The sequence below is a fragment of the Physcomitrium patens genome, chromosome 5, assembly GCF_059467195.1.
Source record: "Physcomitrium patens ecotype Gransden chromosome 5, ASM5946719v1, whole genome shotgun sequence".
NCBI classification, from domain to species: Eukaryota; Viridiplantae; Streptophyta; class Bryopsida; order Funariales; family Funariaceae; genus Physcomitrium; species Physcomitrium patens.
In genome coordinates this window covers 6795249-6815375 of record NC_143414.1, presented here as the reverse complement: position 1 = coordinate 6815375, position 20127 = coordinate 6795249, and the positions used below count along the sequence as shown (strand labels likewise).

General features: G+C 38.2%; 2 protein-coding genes across 4 annotated transcripts; one reads left to right on the top strand and one right to left on the bottom strand.

The window, feature by feature from the left end:
• Positions 1-1771: 1771 nt before the first annotated feature.
• Positions 1772-9874, top strand: LOC112282066 (insulin-degrading enzyme-like 1, peroxisomal). 3 transcript variants are annotated; one of them, XM_024519239.3, is made up of 26 exons: positions 1772-2208; positions 2408-2541; positions 2870-2945; positions 3161-3228; positions 3464-3555; positions 3704-3777; positions 4080-4123; positions 4324-4375; positions 4519-4641; positions 4756-5031; positions 5180-5269; positions 5378-5463; positions 5596-5682; positions 5825-5928; positions 6057-6159; positions 6271-6366; positions 6591-6780; positions 6948-7009; positions 7149-7253; positions 7403-7604; positions 7789-7997; positions 8099-8223; positions 8403-8454; positions 8570-8656; positions 8848-8970; positions 9182-9874. In XM_024519239.3, exons 2-26 carry the CDS (start codon positions 2419-2421, stop codon positions 9629-9631), a joined length of 3099 nt encoding a protein of 1032 aa, XP_024375007.1. In that variant the 5' UTR covers positions 1772-2208; positions 2408-2418; the 3' UTR covers positions 9632-9874. The 3 variants fall into 3 exon arrangements, with proteins under 3 accessions (XP_024375007.1, XP_024375008.1, XP_073390474.1); XM_024519240.3 differs by having other exon boundaries at positions 1863-1993; XM_073534373.2 differs by having other exon boundaries at positions 1878-2208; positions 6594-6780.
• Positions 9875-16788: 6914 nt separating this feature from the next.
• On the bottom strand, positions 16789-19129 carry LOC112283013 (uncharacterized). The gene is made up of 2 exons (XM_024521309.3): positions 18643-19129; positions 16789-17967 (listed from the first exon to the last, which is right to left on the bottom strand). Exons 1-2 carry the CDS (start codon positions 18987-18989, stop codon positions 17445-17447), a joined length of 870 nt encoding a protein of 289 aa, XP_024377077.1. The 5' UTR covers positions 18990-19129; the 3' UTR covers positions 16789-17444.
• Between the last annotated feature and the right edge of the window lie 998 nt (positions 19130-20127).

Sequence of the window (20127 nt, the reverse complement as noted above, 5' to 3'; positions counted from 1 at the left end):
GTTGCTGTTGTGGTGAAGATGAAAGGGAGGTTTCACCAGGGAGGGCGGAAGGAGAGAGGGATGCTGAGAATTTGTCAAGGTTAGTGAAGTGTCAACACAACCTTGAAAACAAACAACAGCAGCCTGCATGTAACTCATGCTGTACTGGTAGCTCCTCATGATCTGGTCGTGTGTCATGCCCTCCGTCTGGGTCTCGAGAATTCTCGGGAAAATTCAAACAGGTAACCATCCAATACAACAAACGCGTTACATCGTCGTCGGAAATCCTGCCTCCATCTCCCGTTGACATGCTACTGTGCATCCTACTGTGTATTACTTATCACCCAAGCAACCCCCTGATAGCTTCTTCGTTACATCTCCAGGCTGAGAACTACGCCACAGTAAAATATTTTACACTTCGATGCGGTGAGGAGGACTGCTTTGGGAAGAGGGATTGACACAGGCTGTAAAAAGAAGCCGCGCACAGGAGAAAGATCACACTGCGGCAACCAAGAACCCATACAAAAGTTAAAAGCACCGACTTGCCGCCAGTGTGGGCCCAAGCAGTCAAATACTTTTCATAGTTAAGTCGAAGGTCCACCAAAGGCTGCTTCGGAGATCCCCTTGAAGAGCTTGGATTTAGAATTTTGGAGCTGTAAATGGTTGTACCTTTATACCCATGTCAGGCTTTGGAAGATTGTGGGGGGAGTAACTGCACATGGCATTCCCTGCTGCTGGATCTGGCCTTTTCTGATGCGCCTTCTACTTACTAGGTGCTCAAAGCTAATTTTCAGTAGTTTTCCGCAATAAATAAAGCATCCCGGGTGTCAGTTCACAGAGTCCTTGCCAGTACCTTTCCCGATATTGTCGGAAAGCTCACATTGTCAAAGCATGGGACCTTCTGGAGCTTTTGACGCCACTATGATAAAGAAAATTATAAAAATCTCGATGCTTAGGGGGGTGACGACGACGGCTTTATAATTTTGTGATGAGTGGGAATGGCGAGCGACATTTAGGTCGTATCATGTTTCCCGAGAGAGCCGGATTTGGAACATAGGGCGGAAAGGGAGAAAAGTTATAGAGCGGGAGAGAGTGAGAAAGAGTGAGAGAGAGAGAGAGAGAGAGAGGAGAGGGGGAGACGCGGACGGAAAGGCAGGAAGGAAGGAAGGAAGGGAGACAAGTGAAGGAATGAATGAAGTGGATGAACGAGCGGAGAGTCTACAGGGGAATTCGTGAGAGGTGAATCTGAGGCACTGCGCCGGTCGATGACGATATTATTCTGCATGCGGAGACAGCATCAAGGTTTTGGCAGCTGCCATTGGACAGGGGCACGGGAGATTGGCAACGTCGACACACACAGGCAGGCCGGAGTCGTTACCTGCGCCGCGAACGAGACCGTTCGTTATTAATTTTCATGCCCATTTTGTGATTTCCTGTTCACCCTGCTGCTGATATGCTGCTGATATGTAAGCGGTCATCAGCTGCGAAGAATCTGCGTGGAGCGCGTATCAAATCTGTTATCCATACCCGGCTTGTTGCTGCTGAGCCCGTCAGATTGCATTATGCCCATTCCGTGTAACTCATTCGCTCCGGTTGCGTGCGCGGGGGCGACCATGCAGGGCACATGCTGTTTAATGCAAGAGTTGACTTGATCTCGCGCTTTCAGCCCTCATCTGAATTTTTTTTTTTCTTCATGGTGGTCTACCATGGAAGGCAATCACACCTGTAGGATTGAGTCTTAGACCTGTTTCAGACACTATCTGACCGGCCCCCACCTCGTTTTTATTGCGTCTAGCCCTAAATTTTAGGAAGTTCGACACTGCCAGGTAGACGCACTTGGTGCGATGTGCCAGCTTAAGTGTTGAAGGTGAGGCTTAAGCAGCACTCCCAGTCCGATCCCCCTGGCTGTCCAACTCTGTAGTCGGAGGACTAGCACAATCAGAACGGTGTTTGGACTATGTAAAATGTCAATCGAAGGGACGTCTTCTTGAAGAGCCGCAATTGCGAGGACTTGGTAATAATTGTTTTGCTTCGTGTCCACGCTGTGAGACACTCCAGGGGTAGCTGAAAGTGTTCGATTGAGTGTGTTCGGAACAGGAAACGTCACGATAGCTGTCCTTGAAGCCTCTATTGTAGTTGCAGTTCTAGTGGTCAGACTCTGAATTGGTTCCTAGGAGGAATGTCTTAATTGGAGATTCAATTGGTGGGTCTTATCCTTACAAACTCCCTGTAAGCAGCCGTCTCCTTCTCTGAGAGCTTGCAGCTTCTACGTTGACGTCTCTTTTATCGGCCACTTCGGCCAATTTCGTATCCATCTGTCCAGCTTTTTTGATACATTTCGTCGTCAGAAGTTGTGCGTAGCTTTGCAGCTTCTCATTGCCACTGTGTTTACTTAAAGCTGCCTTTGAATTCGGATTGCGTCTTACAGTGGGAAGTGAAATGGTGAGTGGCGGCGACAACAGAACAATTTTGAAGCCCCGCAATGACGACCGCACATACAAACAAGTGGTTCTTTCCAATGGGCTTCAGGTTTTGCTCGTCAGTGATCCAGACACAGATAAGGTTTGTTTAGTCTCTTGGTTAATGTCTCAATGCTCTTTCTTCTTCTTTTTGTTGTTTAAGTCGTACCAAGTCGAGGACGAGAAGTATCTTTTTCGTTCCTGGCCTTTAGGAACTAGTACCGTTACAAATTGTAGGTTTGCTTCACTTTTAAAGATATTCTCACTGCATGGTCGCAATAATTGCTAATTGTAATGCATCTCACATCTTGGCTTGTGTGGGAAGACGTTTGAGCCTTTAATTAGTTGAAAGGTGTTGTGGCCAATGTCTGTGAGGCACTAGTATGTATTGATGGTTGGGTTAATTGCGACCTTCTGTGCGGACCTTGCAGGCAGCTGCAGCCATGGATATACATGTGGGGTCATATAGTGATCCGGAGGGATTACAGGGCTTGGCTCACTTTCTAGGTATGCGTCATATCTGTCCGGGGAGGTTTTGAACTGCTCAATGCACGACCTGAAGCTCCCAATCTCAGCTCCAGTCCTTGCTTTTACACCATGGATTCAGTCACTCGTTTTGTACGTGGCAAGTGGCTCGTTAGCGGTGTTAGTGTAGGCTAGTAGGATGCTTGCTTGAGCTGGAAAAGATCATAATGTAAATGACCACGCTCTGGTGGCTGCAGAGCACATGCTGTTTTATGCAAGCGTGAAGTATCCCAAGGAGGGGATGTACAAAAAGTTTCTCAGCGAGGTAAAACCTTGCGCTACTGTCGTATTTTGGACCTTTGTTGTTGAAACTTAATGCGAAAGCACTTTGTAAGTTAAGATTAGTGGCGGAACTGAGTGAATTTTCGACCAGAGCGGGCAGGAGTTGCATATTTGAAAGATCAGAATGTTAGCTTTTGAGAAATTCTCTAATTGCCGGTGTCTGATGCTAGATGTGTACGACCTTACTGAATTATCGTGCATGATGCTTGTTCCTGCAGCATGGAGGGTATGCCAATGCTTACACCGGGCATCAGCATACCAATTACCATTTCGATGTCAATGCCGGTCATTTGGAGGAAGCATTAGACAGGTGATTATTGAGTGCAGAATTAATTGCCTGTGAGTTCGTCATTTTTGTGTAAGAGGATAATTTTTCTTGTTATTCAATCAGAATGCGTAGCTTAATTGATAATTTTAACTCTCATGTAACCTACATTTGTGAATTGGTGTTCAATTAGGTTTGCTCAGTTCTTTATATGTCCGCTGCTTTCTCCGGAGGCAACCTCAAGGGAGATTCATGCTGTTGACTCTGGTACAAACTTTCCCTGATTTCTATGTGCCTTAATGCTTCCTTTGAATGTCTGGAGTTGCAAGACTACTTGTTCCTATCTCAGTTTGAAGGATGAGGCAAATAAATTACTCAGTTACTTTACTCGCCTCTTTAATTATAACGCCGTTTTGTTTCCTTGATACATTATTTTACATGCTTTGAATTCTTAGAGTTTATAACTTAAGAAAGTTAATCCTCACTTGTTTACCAGTCCAAGTAGATACTTTGCAGTCTCGCCTGCCACCGTACTGATGTGTAGGCCAATGGATATCGATTCTTTTCAGAGAACAGCAAGAACCTCTTATCAGATTCATGGCGTCTATGTCAGGTTAGAATGAGCTCACAAACTAAGAAAATATTTCACCAATAAAGTGTTTTTGTCAAAAAATTAATAAATTAATAAACCATGTAAATGTTTAGAACAATAACAGCTACTATCCATACATTGCCACTCAATTCTATTGTTAGAGTTTTTTTAATGTATGAACGAGGAACCTGAACTATCTGCTCATATTAATATATTTGCAGCTTCAAAAGCATTTCAGTTCCAAGGATCATCCTTATCACAAGTACGAAACAGGTAACTTGTCATCAACTGAAGCTTCCTCTAACATTACCACCTGATATCACAGCAACTTCAGTGCAATGGGAAGGTAATCACAGTGCTATACGTGCTCAGTCAAGTAAACGTGGGGCTCACTGGGCCTTGTTGCATGATTGCAGGTAACAAGATAACTCTCCATACGAGACCAAATGCAAGAGGTATAGATATTCGAGAAGAACTGCTCCGCTTCTACAACAAACAGTACTCTGCTGGACTGATGTGTCTCACAGTTTATGGAAAAGGTAATTCCTTTATGACATTTTATTCTGCTCTTTAACCAGTTTTAAGCTCTTCCCGTGAGGAAAACCCCCAATGATGTAGGCGTATAATCCAGTTTTATTCTACATGTTTCGCAGAACCGGTGACTAAGCTTGAGAATATAGTGCGAAAAAAATTCTCTCAAATTAAAAACAACAACATAGAAGCTCCTAGATTCCCTGGTCAGCCATGTCTTCCAGAGCATTTGAAGATAATGGTAAAGAGCTTTCCAGTGAGGGATCAAAATGTATTGGCGGTCACATGGCCGGTTATACCCAGCATAAGGCAGTATAAGAAGGGTGCATCACAGTACGTCCAACACTTTCTTGAGAGTGAAGCCCAAGGGTCATTAATCGCACTCCTCAAAAAACTGGGTAAGCATCCTTGATCCTCAAGTTAGTAGTTTATGATTTCAATATGAGCCGGATTTGTTGATTTTAAGGCAAGTTGATATCTATTCCAATTATTTTTGTCTGTTTTGCGTCAAGGAATTAAAATGTAAAACAACCTGTTTCCTTGCAGGCTGGGCCAATAGTTTATCTGCAAGTGAAGATGGAACCTTGGACTACGCTTTCTTCAGCATCTACATGGAGCTTACTAATGCAGGTCAAGGTATGTATAGACACTATCCATTCAGAGGGAGTTGATGAAAAGTAATCTATTCTTTTGTCAGTTTAGAAACCATTGTAGAGAACACTAACGTATACCGCGGCTGTACAGAAAACGTACAAGAAGTCCTGAACTTTTTGTTTCAGTACATCAAACTCTTGCAGCAGCAGGGAATCGTGGCCTGGATATTCGATGAGGTATTATTTTATCTCGTGAATATAGTTGCTCCTTACAGCATCCTACATAGTCATGCTTCTGCTCAAATGTATACAACCAATTTCTTCATCTCCTCTGAGCTACTTGTCTCTTGGAATTTGGTGTGGGTTCAGAAACGTGTAATGAATTCAACATGGTTCAATTTTAAAGACAAAGCAGATCCTATCGAGTATGTTGTTGGCCTCTCCGACTCCATGCAGGTACTCTTACCACCTGAGCTCTTGGGAAGTACTCAGTTCGACTGAACTTCAATAAGAAAACAGGAAATCTAATGTCTCCTTATGCTTCATTGAAGTCCCTTGGATTTGGCTGACATTGGAAGTCTGGACACTGAGTGTGCAGAATTACCCAGTAGAAGACTGGCTAGCAACAGACGCGTTGTTCTCAGACTATGATTTATCAGCAATCTCTGCACTTGCACATCAGCTGCAGCCTCAGAAAGTCAGGTCTGATACCATAAGACTTAGCATGACCTTCCTTATTCTGCTCTTACTTGAAATGATGATGCACTACTTGAAGCTAGCATTGTACACATTTGAAGTATTTTTTTCATTTTTTATTTTTTACTATACAGGATTTTCTGCTCTTCAAAGGCTTACGAGATGGAAGCCACCGACGTTGAGCCTTGGTATGGCACACCCTTCAGTGTTGAAAAGATTGACGACCTTGTTATCAAGGTACCCACCGACCCAATTAATGTTTGCCTTCTTTTCCTTGCAGTGTGATTCAGATTCTTGTCCTCTACAGCGATTTCAAATCACTTTTTAATTATTCTGATGCGTTTACAGCGATGGGGAGAGTCTCACGTAGATGCAAGGCTACACCTTCCATCACCAAATATTTTCCTGCCCACTGATTTCAGCATTAAGGTTCCAGAAGAAGAGGTAAGGGTATTTTTGAGTTTCATGTTTGATACCTTACTCCTATGCGTACGATTGTACTTGCATCGAAACGCGGATAGTACCCATGCTATAGTACACGATAATTTTTTCAGGTCTATGGACCGAAACCCTTGTGTCTTTCATAAACAGTGTATATTAGCTATTTCAGAACTTGTATTGTATTTCAAATGTAGCACCTAGTTACTGACTCTTTTTTTTCACTTCAGAAGGGACACCCAATCGTTATACGGAAGTCAAGTTTTTCGAAGTTGTGGTACAAGCGTGGAACCGAATTCAAAACCCCCAAGGCCTACGTGTACTTAAGTTTTAATTGCCCCGAATCAAATAATTCTCCAGAGGCCACGATACTTACGTATATCTTTACCTGGCTTCTGGCTGACGAAATGGCTGAGTATGGTAAGTGCACAATATGTTCATGCTTGTTTTGTTCACATTGTTTCAACCGCCTCAAATAGACGAGATTTTAAGAATGTATTATGTGTCGTTCTGAATTCAATTTTGCAGCCACACATCACGTTTTTAAGTTGCTTGCTGATGTCATCGGTCGTTGCCTGCATCTGCAGCCTATTACACTGGTTTAGCTGGGCTCCATTACAGTGTTCACGCCAGTAAAGATGGACTCGAGGTACATCCTCTTCATCACCTAGTTCTCACTGTGATGATACCTTATAATATGTCAGAAAAATTCTACTGCAATAAATTTGTTCTGAAACCTTAACTTCTTCAGTTACAAGTTTTCACTAAAACCTTACTGCGGTGTTCAGGTTGTGGTTGAAGGCTACCATGATAAGTTGATGTCTTTGACGGAGAAGCTTGTGGAAAAAATAGTGAATTTCCAGATGAAGGAGGATCGTTTTGCATTTGTGAAAGTAAGATATATTTGCCATTTACTTTGAGTGGGAAAGTTTTTAAATTCACGAATGCAAATTGGGATGGTGTACAAATCAGATTTCACTTGTACATTGGTTGGAGAGATCTCTTCCTAACACAGCAGTGATTTTCCCTTAATTTCCTGCAGGAGAAGGTGGTGAGGAACTACGCAAACATGCGGTTCATGCAACCTCATGGGCAGGCACACTACGAAATCAATCATATCCTGTCCCATGGGGCATGGCATTTAACTGAATGTCTGGATGTGCTTCCGTCAATTGACGCCCAGGCTTTCACAGTATTCTTTCCTCGACTTCTCTCTCGAATGTTTGTTGAGGCTCTCGTCGGAGGTTTATTTCTCACACAGATGCCACTATAAAATTAGTTTGATAATTGAGCGGAGCAAATGTTTATTTTTAGATTAGTGCTGAAGCTTTTGAACTATTGCTGATGTGTGTAAGACATCCATTATATTTTTTAAAAATTCCTCCTATTTTTTGAAGAACCTGAAGTTCATCAATGTCTTCGGTGTAGGTAATGTCACACGAAGCGAGGCCACAACCCTCATGCAGCATGTAGAGGAGACACTCTCAAAGGGGCCATTGGTAAGCATTCGAGCACCTTCGTTCTCCCAAATGCCTGAGAGAAGGATCATGTGCTTGGAGGCTGGCACAGAATGGCTATACCCGACTGCAGGATTTAACCCAGACGACGAGAATTCCGCTGTTGGCATCTTCTTCCAGGTACACTTGGACACATTGAATCAACGCATTAAGTTTGCCTTGCTTGCGAAAATTTTCCATATGCCTGTATTCGGAACTAAATGAGATAATATTTTCCACAGGCTGAAAGAGACTGCTCTAGGTCGAATGTGTTGCTTGAGCTTTTCACCATGACGGCCAAAGAGCAACACTTCAACCAACTTCGAACAGTGGAGCAACTTGGCTATTTCGTAGATCTTTATGAGAAGTACGTACGAGTTGTAAAATTTTAATCAGTTAGAAGGCAGATCAGCCATGTGAATCAAAACTTGTGCCTTCTACTCTGGTTTTCAGAGCTTGTGAATGCTGCTTGCTGGATGAAATAGAAAAACCAGCATTCACGTTAATCATTTTTCTAATAAGGTCAATACCACTTTCAATTTTCAGACATTATGAGAACATTCGAGGGGTGCAAATTACAATTCAGTCCACGATAAAGGTGAGCTCATAAGATGACCTCGACTTTGACTTCAATTCCGAAGATTCATCCATTACGGATTTGCTCAGACTTATCTGATATCAAGGATTTCTTTGTTTGTTTTTGCCGCGGTTAGGATCCTACACATCTGGATCAAAGGACAGAAGCTTTTTTTCTTATGTTCGAAAGGGAACTCCAGAAGATGACTGATGAGGATTTCAAGGTAACTTGCGCATGCCGCTCTACGGTTCTTAATTTGAATACAACAAAGCGGAGTAAATATATGATGCTCTTAATGGTCTTTGATCTTTATGTTAGTCTGGCCTTTTCGTGTTTCACAACACTAACTTATATCTATCCGGCATTTCTTAAGGATCAAGATGCTGTTTGTTTACCCTTCATATGGTTGTGCAGAATCATGCAGCAGTTTTACTGGATGTGAAGATGGAAAAGTACAAAAACCTATGGGAAGAAAGTGATTTTTACTGGAGGGAAATCAACGGAGGATCGCTACAATTCGACAGAAGTGACATGGAGGTACTGATCATTGGTTTAATGTTCTAAATTTTATGTAACTTCGATTTCAAAGTTCCTATTTTATACTTTCCCATGCCACACGATAACACTCAATTTGGTAGCGTAGTTAGCATATTTAGGCCAATATATGAGATACTAGCCCAAATATATTTATCAGCGCAATATGACTATCATGAGAATATTCTCTGTTCCTGCACTTTGCTCAAATCAGGTTCAGGCCCTGAAAGAGTTGAAGAAGGAAGATCTGATTGCCTTCTTCAACCAAAAGATTCGATGTAACGGCTCCGAACGCAAAAAGCTGAGCGTGCATGTGTTTGGCAACCAACATCATCGGCAACTTGCCATAGCGAAAGGCGAGGTAACAGTTCCCGCAAGCTACGGCAATGGTGTAAGTAATGGCCACGGTACAAGCAATGGCCATCATCTCACAAGTAATGGAACTGCTCCGGTAACAACGATGGCGGACGCAGACTCATGCAAACATCTTCCCACAGGGCAGGAAGTAATCGAATTCCCCTTGAAGCCTGACAATTTACAACACATTTCCAGTACTTTGAATGGTCATAGTGATCAGAGCGGAAGGACGCCCATTCGCATTGACAATGTACAAGTATTCAAAAGGTCGCAATCCTTTTACTGCTCTCCCAAGGTCGCTCTCTGAACAAACCAGCTAGTGACAATGTGCTCCAGTAAAGCCAGTGACAATGTGTGATGGAGAATTATGAGTTAAGCTGTACATTCATTCTTTTTTAGATAACTTCAGCAAATCGCCCGGCTGCGGGCACATGTGCAGATCTGCCATAAACGGTACTAGAGTCTACCCTCCATGGCAAGCAACATTTTTTTACCTTGTAACATAATTTTTTAAATCATACTTCGAGAGTGTATCATATATTCACACTGATTCTCGTGTTCAACCCATTCGTTTGATTCTTGCACTTTCTTGCTGTCTAGTTGATCATTCTCTGGTCACCTCATGGAAAATGTAAATCGATGAACTCACAAATTTGACCCTACAGAGTTGGTGAGATCCTCTCCCAATATTTAAATGCAAACATAACATTTTTTGTACTCAAACATAATTGTAAATGGGTGCTGTCTGACACGATAATTAATGTAGCGCTGTAACTCAAGTCGTCCAGGCCCAATTCATAGTCATCGTCTGCAAACAACTTCTCGTCCTGCTCACTTATACCTGCACTTTCCCAGTTTGACCTCCCTTGATCCTGCCGCATTACAACTGTCAGTTCTGCTCTGGGCCTGCAGCATGTTAGTAATTCATATCCGAGGCGCTCTTTCCAGAACGATTCAGTTACATGAAATGTTATGGCAAGTTTTAGAGAGATCTACATTGTTGACATGTACAACGTCTTGCCTACCTGTGGTGTAAGATTTTCGTGAGCAGGGAACAATGCCAAAAGGATCGAGAGAGAATTCTTGGTACTATCAAACTTTTTAGAGTTTTGGGTTCTGTTCACAATCTGCAAGTATTAACGTAATAAGAAGTCAACCTGCTTGACACTACAACAAACGAAAGACAACTATATATGTATGCACAATTTTTGTAGGGGATCACACGTGATGGGAACTTACTTCCCAAGAAAAACATGCTTCGAGAAGAGTCTCATCTGATCTCAAATCAAGCACCACCAACACTTCGCCTGAAAATTTACATATAAATGTAAAATTAGAGCAAAGATTAATGCCAACCTTGTTATATTGGAATATGATGAATCTCAATTTGTGAACTTAAAGGTCAACTTCAAATATCAGCAGCAATTGTTCATTAGAGACATACCATCCCCAGCTGCATTAATATCTGCTTGAGTAGCACCGTCAGGTGATTTGAAGTCATTGATGACCTGAACGAACAACCAATCCAGATACAGCCTGAGAATAGTTCTTGATAGTTGACGCCCAAAGACAAAATTACTGTTGGCTTAAACTGTAACGCATAACGCATTGCTGAAACAATAGATCAAAACATATTCAAACCTTGAGGTGGGTCAATGCCTCTATCATGCAACTTGATGAATTGTTTAAAAAACGCCCGTAAATTTTCACCTTCATGTCTTGCAATCCATCTGTGACCAGCAAAAGAGCCTTCCCCAGCTTTTTGAAAATCCAAGATTTGAGCTTGTGTCATTGACTTAACTTCCTTAGCAACAAGTTCCATAGCCTTCCCTGGCTTTTTTTTCCAACTCACTGAACGTAAGCACCATCCGCATTAATGTGTCGATCCAGATACCTTTCTCGTCAGTCAAACGTACTGCAGTCGGCTTATAAAAAAGTTAAACAACATCCACTTATTCACCGTCACCAACCAAAGCTAACTCGATCATTCCTGTAATCAGGCTCTGCTCGCAAGGATGCGTACTTCAGGAGATCGTTACAAGACACTGCATCCCCTACATTGAGTTCCTCTCGTACATACTGTCGGCAATACATCAAACATTAGATTTACAAAATTTACTAATCATTCTGGTGAAGATGATTAGATCGGTAGACACATAGCATTCACTATTTGTTAGGTAAGCAAAGGATTCATGGAACAAACGAACTTTCTTAACGAGCACTACGAGGGTGAAAGTACCATTCCAAGGGAACCCGTGATATCATCGTGGAAATCGGTGTCTGAATGAACAACGACCATCTCCCTGCTCAAATAATGTTGATTCATTCAGATTTATATTTCTTTGAGGAATAACATTACAAGTCACATGTCACGTGGCAACGCCCATATAAATTCAACTGAAAGGAGCAGAGTTTTGAGGGGCTTATTGTGGCGTTCCCAAATGTTCCGAAGTAGATCAATGACAGACATCATTCAGGTGACGCTCTGCTCTATACGACAGTCAGTCTGCACCCACGAAAAAACAAGAAGGCCACTCAACTTTTTCAACCGCACCGTGGGTACTGGGCCTACCTTTTCAAACTTCAAGATGCTAACACTCGAGCAATACAGAAACTACTGTGCCATAGCTTGTACTGCTGTGCCATAGCTTTTTGAAACTAATGAAATTCCAAATTCTTTGACTAAAAAGATCCGCCTTTTATTTGTTGTCTTGAGGTTCGTTTTGATATTGCAGGTACAGGTTGCAATTGACGGCCAAGGGGAGTATGAGGTGGAGGAAGGAAAACTTTTTCTTCTCAGTTGCTGATCACCATGTTGCTAAAGCAGTTTGAGGTTACTATGCCATAGGGATGGCACCTTGATATTTGTTCAGCATGATTTTTAGCTGTAGCTTTAATCATTGAATATAGTTTTTCGCCACCAAGTTTTTCGATAATTATTTACTAATTCCAAATTTCTATTTCTGTAAAAGCATGGAGTTCGTATTATGGTATCTTTCATTGCCTCGCATGTATCCATCAGGTTTCGAGATGATCAAGAGACCGGAAGTGTTTATGCCCATCTCACTGATCTTCAGTCATTAGAGCAGTTGAGACTATCAGCAGTGGTGAAGAAAAAATGCTAATCTGAGACTACACTTGAACGAAACGTGGTTCTGCGTTCGAGGTATAATGCCGATGTAACCCTTACTTTATTTCACAACTTAAATGCAGTTCCATAGTGGAATTTTTGGAAAATAAATGTGTGGTGCGGTCATCAAGTTGTTCACCTTACTGAAGTTTCAACTAGTTCAAGTTGGGGTTATTTGTCACGTGATTGATCTCACTCTCAATGCAGAGATGGTATACACCATTGATTGACAATGGTCAACATCGATATCAATTCAGAAAGGTCTATTCTTGTGCTCCAATGTCAAGCTGTGCTTTGATGCAATTAGAAGCTTTCACTATCTCATCCGGAGGAATCAACAACCGCTTCGATATTACTCTGAGTGAGCATGTTCCTGCTCGTATATTTCGTTTGAGTGATTACAAAGTTTCAAATCACTGATTAGCCGCACAGAATGCCTTGAAAATGTATTCGGAACAGTCCTCTACAAAAGCATCACAAAATCTGCTTTGAAATATTCAATCCTCTCTAGTGATGCACCAATCTGCGGACACCCGAGAACATCAAATATTGTAAAATGTGTAACAATGGTGTTCATCGCAGGTTTCGGGGGATGTGTGACAGAGCATTCAGACTATTCCAAAATTCAATTAAATGAATTCTTATTATTATTGTTATGCTCTTTCTGTGATGAACTAGTGAATGTAATTGTTTAAAATTAGTAGCAAGATGAGGATTTTTTTGGTGATAATTATAATTTTGTATTGGCAAAAAATAAAATAATAACCACACAAGTGTAATTATTTACAAAGGGCTCTATTAGTCACCACCATAGTTATTTTACATTGTAGAAGCTTTATGACTGGCAGTTTTATGAAGTGCAGGTTGCTGATACCATGCAAAGAATAAACTATAAGTATCAACCTGGTATTTCTTGTATTGTGAATATTAAAAAGAAAAAGTATAGCATCCAAAATGTACATCTTCAAATTTTTATAATTAATTGTTTTTACATTACTTAGTAAATATGTCTCAATTGGTGTAATTTTAGATTTCATTACAAATGATATCATATGTTTGTAATAAACATGGATAGATTTGGTTGTGACTTTGTATACATTACAAAATTAAATATATGCTTGATTGTCATTGGAAATATCTTTGCACTCGAATTTAAAAGGCCACAAACATTGCTTTGTTTTACTATGGCTATTAGGTGAAAGAGAGAGAAAAAAATATTATATTATATAAAGCTTATTTCAAAACATAATAGCAAATTATCTTAAAAGCATAGATAATAGTTAAGGAGGTAGTAAAATTAATTAGTACTAATTATCTTTTTACAAAAAAGATTTTTACTTACTTTGTAGAGCCATAAATAAGGCAAAATAATGTAAATTAGCATATATAGTATTACAAGCATCTTTAGATAGAAATAAAGAATAGAAATTAGAAAAAATTAATTAGATTAATCTTAGATTAATATCCATGGAGGACCAATTATGAACTATAGTCAAAATCAGATCTTGAGATACAAAACCACATACTTACAACAAATGGGAATTTCTTTTGTTGATTGAAATATGGCTTTTAAGAAAAAACTTAATAGAGTTTCTATGAGAATTGATTTTGAAGGATTTTAGTGCATATTGAGTTTGTAGGAGCTTTGCAAAATCAAGGTTGATTTGAATAACTTTATTTTGTATTAAATAAAAATATATATTTTGCTTTGGTAAATTTTATGGATTTTTTACCAAATCTATGGGTGAAATTTAGTAGATTTAAGAACATATTTTTTCTCAATGTGTATTGTGAATTTGAGCTCAACTAAAAGGTCAAATCAAATGTAAGTGAGGTCCAAGTGAGTTGAGATCTCAAAAAACTAGGTTTTGAAGATCACTAAAGGTTTTTTAGTTTTTGAAGAATTTGAAACTTGAATAGAAATCATTTCTATTTGTTTCAATAATTGATTAATTTTTTATATTATTCCAAATTTTTAAATAAAGTTAAAAATTTAACAAAAAGATGTTGAGACTTGAAGTTTAACTTTGAAGTTGGAGAAGAAAGATGACTGATATTTAAGCAAATTAAGAACATTTTCTCCTAATTTGTATTTTAGATCATTTTCAAACTTTATGTGATTAATTTCAACTAGTAAATTGAATTTTTTAAATAAAGATCAATAGTTAAGATAATATTTACTAAAGTTTAAAATGTATTGTAGTATTTATTTAGGATTTGACTAGGATATGTTACAATTTAGTTGAAGTTTGATTAGGATTTTAAAGATTTTTTAGGATTCTATTAGATTTTAATTAAGGTTTAATTACCATTCTATTAATATTTATTTAGAATTTCTTGAATATTATTTTAGGGTTTTTTAGGATTTTTTGTTATTTTTTAAGTTTTTTTTTATTTATTTTTAAATCTTTAAGATTTCTTTTGATTTCTTTAAGGTTCAAGTAGGATTTTCTTTTAGGATTATTTAAGATTTATTTGAGGTTGAATATAGTATAATAAGATTTTTTGAGGTTTTTAAAGATTGCCAAGGTGATTCTAAATATCTTATGCATAATTTTTTTGGCTTGTAAATCCAACTTGAAGGTAAGATCATACCTTTCTATAGCCAAATATTTCATGCATTCCTAAGCTAATTTTTATACAATAAAATAATGTATCTTTGAACTAATTATAAATATAAACTACTTTCTAAATTAATATAATTTTTTATTTTTTAATCCATATTAAGTCTTCGAAATCTTCTTCTAAAGTTAAACTATATATATTTTGGCTAAAGCTTGTAGTTAGTATTGAATTTGTTTCAAAGTAAATTCTTACAATTTGTCAACTTTAATATAAAAGAAATTATTTGGAATTAGTACTTATAGATCAATATTTAACAAAAGATCTAAAAATCTAAAAATGACTTAAAGTAATCAACAAGCTTTTTCCAAATAAAAGTAAAGTTAAAAAATAAATTTTTGACCTACTAGATTTTAGACCTATTTACGTCTAAAGTATCAAAATTTGGACTTCAAACCAATTGAACTATGTCTTTGTTTCTTCTTGTAGTAATGTATCTTATTAATTTTAATAGTTTATCAACCAATTGATTAATGTGACTTATAAAAATCTCATTTCTATTTTTGTTAAAGCCTCAATTTTATCAATTATCTTGTATTTGTCCATTGTCATTAAAACATGAATTTGTTCTTATTTAATAATAATATAGGAATTAAAAACAACAGACCTAGCACTTATGTTGGCCAATAAAAATAATATCAAATTTATTTTTGTCATAATCTTGATCAATATCTCCTAACTTTGTAGTTCTAAATCATAATGCAATATTCAATGGAAATTATGAGTCTTAAGAACATGTGAAGTTATCTTCATTTTATTCAAACAAAAAATTACAAATACAATTATATTCAACTAATATAAAAAAAAATCATAACAAAAACATTAAAGATTAAATATAGGAGATTCTTAATAGAGCAAGCAAGTATGATTATGTACCTTCTCATCCTTGGCATAACTAGAGCCAAGCACACATAAGCTTGCTTGGCTTGGCTTCATCTACAATTTCTTGTCTTGTGCTTGTTGAAAGCTCCTTGTCTCTTTGTTTCTATGCATACTTACATGTTATGATACTATTCTTGTTGGTGCAAGTAGCAATGTGACTAGAATATGTCATAGATATTTTTATTTGACTTTGTAATCAATAGGTGTATAATTTGACCTACTTTAATTAATTGAGATGATCCTATATTTTTTAAAGCTCTATATAAAAGTTTTTTTGTATAGGTATTGGAATTACTTATGGCATTTAAATTAGAATAGTTCTTCAAAGCTCTGAATGTATTTTGTATGCCTTGTGATCATGTATCTTTGTTTAATGTTGGTAATGATTGAATATATTATGCTGCATTGAGAATCATTGAATTTAATTGAACTAACCATGATGCAAAAAAACATTCAAGCAATTCAAGTATCAAAACATAAAAAGTCACAAATAAAGTGTTGCACACGTATTACAATGTAACATATGCAAAATGAATATTAAAATAGTTAAGCATGTAAAATCCAATAACACTTTTATGTTTGTAGTCCCATTTTTTGTAAAATGATTTCTTTTCTTGACCATTTACAATGTAAAAATGTCATTTGGGAAGCCACATTATATTCTGTATTTACAATAAATTATCACGTCAGCTGACAATTCATTTATATAAAAATCTTTTTTCGATGTTCCATAAAATGTAGCACAAATTCAAGTTTGTGGCCCAACTTGTGTCAAAAACCATGTACAAAAACAATATTCCAAGGAATTGCCTACAAATGACGCCAGGATATGCCGGCAGAATGAATGCTCAGAACTGTTGAATTTCGACGATGGCAAACACCATGGCAGACAGTGTATCTAGCAAACCTAAAATTTGAAAAATGCTCAAAGATCAAACTATGAATTGCTACTAAACTGGTTTACTAGTTATATAAATCTCAGCATATCTCAGCGCCTATAAAACAGTTGACTGATCACTTAACTGTTCGGTAGCCACAAAGTTGCCCACTTTGCCTGCATGGTCGCAGAAGCTTGGGGAAACTGGGAAACCTCAACAATGCTGCCTTCGGCGCAGGAAGCTCTTCCTGTCAACGGTGTTGAGAACTCATGCTTCTGGTATACAAGAATGCCACTGAAGATTCATTGGAATAAACAGCCGAAATGCTTTACTAGCGTAGGAGGTTCACCTGGGGCTTCATTGACGACTCATCCCAATCACTATCTGATAAGCTATAAAATGGAAACTTTACATAAATGATGATTGCATCCTGCATCATCAACACTCAACAAGTTTTGTTCTGGGATTGGGAATTCCGTTTGTGCAAATAGGTGTGAATGTATCAGTCCAAAGGTAGGAAAAAGTCGATGAAGATTTGACTCGAAAGGCCCCCTTCGTAACTTAGTGCTATTCAGCCACATAAAGCAACTGAGAATGCCTGAGGTTAGTCAATGCTCAGCGGACATGGGAGAATCTAAGGGACCAGATCTGAAATCAGTTATCTCAGAGCTGGGGGGATGAAATACATCAGGATGACCCCAGAAATGGGCAGCCAAGCCATAAGCAACTAGAATCAGAACCCAAAGGCAAGGAACTAGGGCCGCGAGCTGAATGTGGGCTACGGCTTCCCCTCTAACTTCAAACGAGTCTCCAATACACACAATCTCATCCCTTACATCTGAACACCCATCTGGCATGAGTGGACCATAGAGAGTGAACGCAATCATGTAGAACCAGGCGCCTTGCAAAGTAAGCGCAATTCCACTGAGCATGTCAGCGGCGAAATTCTCCGGGTACGCTGCTGATAGGAGTGCACATACGATGCATAAACCTATAAGCAGAACCAGGATTTCATGGTATCTGCCTTCCAAGCCATGGTGGTTTGTGGAATGAAAATAGAAAAGAAGGAACTCCGCTGTAAAAGCCATAGCTGCAACAACAAAGAGCGACCCTTCTGGAAGAGGCAACCACCTGTTTGGAACAAGCCTAAATTAATTACTGATGCATTTTCTTCAACATAGAAGTACAGAACAAGACACACACTCAGAAAATTGAAAATATATCAGCTAAGAGTATCGTACGTCGTGCTGTGAATTTCAACCACCCCAAAACGATTAAATTACTTCACAACCTAAGTTAGTTCAATGATTTCTGTGAAATGCGTTGGTCAAATTATTCATATGCCAACCGCATAAGTCAAGAAATACAGCCTAAAATAATCTTAAATCCGCGCGTTCATTTAAAAACAATACACTAAACAGACCTTGTGAGACATGCGATACTATTCCTGAGAGAACCAACTAATCAGAGCGACTGCGCTATGAGATAGTGTCAATAAAACGAAAATCCAGACAAAAGGGAAACTTTTAGATTCTATAAAACCCTGCAAGGTACTCAGTGCACTACAATTAGTTTCGTGTCAAACTGTAGATCTATTTTCGGAGAACGTAAGCTAACAAGAAAGCCGAGGAACCTGTACATACTCAACCCTCAAGCATCACCTTCAAATGCAAAAGGTAGCTAACCAAGACCACAATCGGGATAAAATTAAATCTCCTGTTAGGGATGTGTCCACAGCTGTTAGTTTCTAACCGGCGTCGCAAAAACGATGGTGAAGACGGGAATGAGAAGGGCGGAGTGACATACCTAGTGTTTTCACTAATCAAGACAACGATGACGAAGAGGAAAAACATAAGAAGCATGGCGGCATGCTCGAAATCATTCAGATGATTGGTGTTGATGGCGCCATTGACTGTAAACTTCAAATGAGTAGAATAAAAAAACTCGATGCACATATCGGTGAAGGTACCCACCAGGAGAATGTACAGCTCTAGGCAGCGAGTTTTGCCACTGAAGCAACGAACCGGATGCCACACGCGGGCGCGAAATGCCTTGGGATTCTCGACATAGTTGGTGATGGAGTTCAACGTGTGCCACAACCCTACCAACAAAAACATGGAACCGGGCAGCACATGGCCCTTGAATGACCCCATCTCGATCGTAATACAAGTACGCTGATTCGCAAGAAGAAGTTTGCTAATATTTGCATTTGCAAAGTCGGGATCCAGCGGAAGGAAAATATGGCGCAGAAGACAGAGTAGAAGGAGGAGAATCTGTCAAGGGAAGAAGAGTAGATGGGACGAAGGAAGGAATGCAGGGCGGAAGGGGGAGGTGTAGATGAATGAATATTTCCATCCAAAAACGCGCTTTCATCTCTCCTTTCTTTCCTTTTCCGGCTTCGTTTCAAATAGAATAATGTGTCTATTATAAAAATCCTCTAATATATATATATATATATATATATACATATACATAACAATAAAAATAAAATTATATGTATATGGGGGAATATTAAATGGACCCAAGTTTTTATTAAATTGAACCATCATCCTAACCATCATAAAAATAATAATAAAAATAATGATTTCTAGATTCATTTCTCCATTATTAAATCTATAACCAATAAAACCAACCACATTTTTCATGATTATCATATTTTATTTGTGTTATTAAGTACTATCAATAATATTCCATGATTATATTGTTACACAACTTCACCTCTAAGATTTTTGCTTCAAAACTTTTGTTTAAGTTTTTTTTTATATTTCCCATACAAAAATCTGCATTAAATTCAATTGTAGTTATCCAAACTTTAATCAAAATTTTCTTCCGTATTTCTTTAATCTATAAATTATTCTCATCATATTCAAAGTTACTAGTGTTTTTTGAGCAAGATGAGATAATCATTGCTTTTAATATTTATCCAATGAAGTGGGCTCTACAACATGTCTTTATAAGTACAAGTCTTTATCATATTGTTTTAGACAAATTTTCTTATATATTTATAATCCAAATATAAAAGTACCAAAATCTTTAAAAATTCATTGCATATTTACCAAAAACTAATGATTTCTTGTCAAATCTATTAAAAATTAACTTATGTAAAAAACTACAACATAACATAGATTTTTAAATAATATTTTTAATTATATTCTTTAACTACTAGAATGTTATATTGCATGGAAAGTACAACCATGGCTTTTTATTGCTTGTGTAATAAACTACTCAATTATTTCTCCATATAAAACTTTTGCATACAGAATTCTTTATGTATCATTGTAAACTTCCCAT

Excerpts from the sequence above, each read along its gene's own strand:
- LOC112282066 (XM_024519239.3), top strand. The coding sequence starts at position 2,419 with ATGGTGAGTGGCGGCGACAACAGAACAATTTTGAAGCCCCGCAATGAC. Across the intron at positions 7,998-8,098 it reads CTGTTGGCATCTTCTTCCAG|GCTGAAAGAGACTGCTCTAG; the intron begins GTACACTTGGAC and ends TATTTTCCACAG. Across the intron at positions 8,971-9,181 it reads TCGACAGAAGTGACATGGAG|GTTCAGGCCCTGAAAGAGTT; the intron begins GTACTGATCATT and ends TGCTCAAATCAG.
- LOC112283013 (XM_024521309.3), bottom strand. The coding sequence starts at position 18,989 with ATGGGGTCATTCAAGGGCCATGTGCTGCCCGGTTCCATGTTTTTGTTG. Across the intron at positions 17,968-18,642 it reads TTGATTAGTGAAAACACTAG|GTGGTTGCCTCTTCCAGAAG; the intron begins GTATGTCACTCC and ends TGTTCCAAACAG.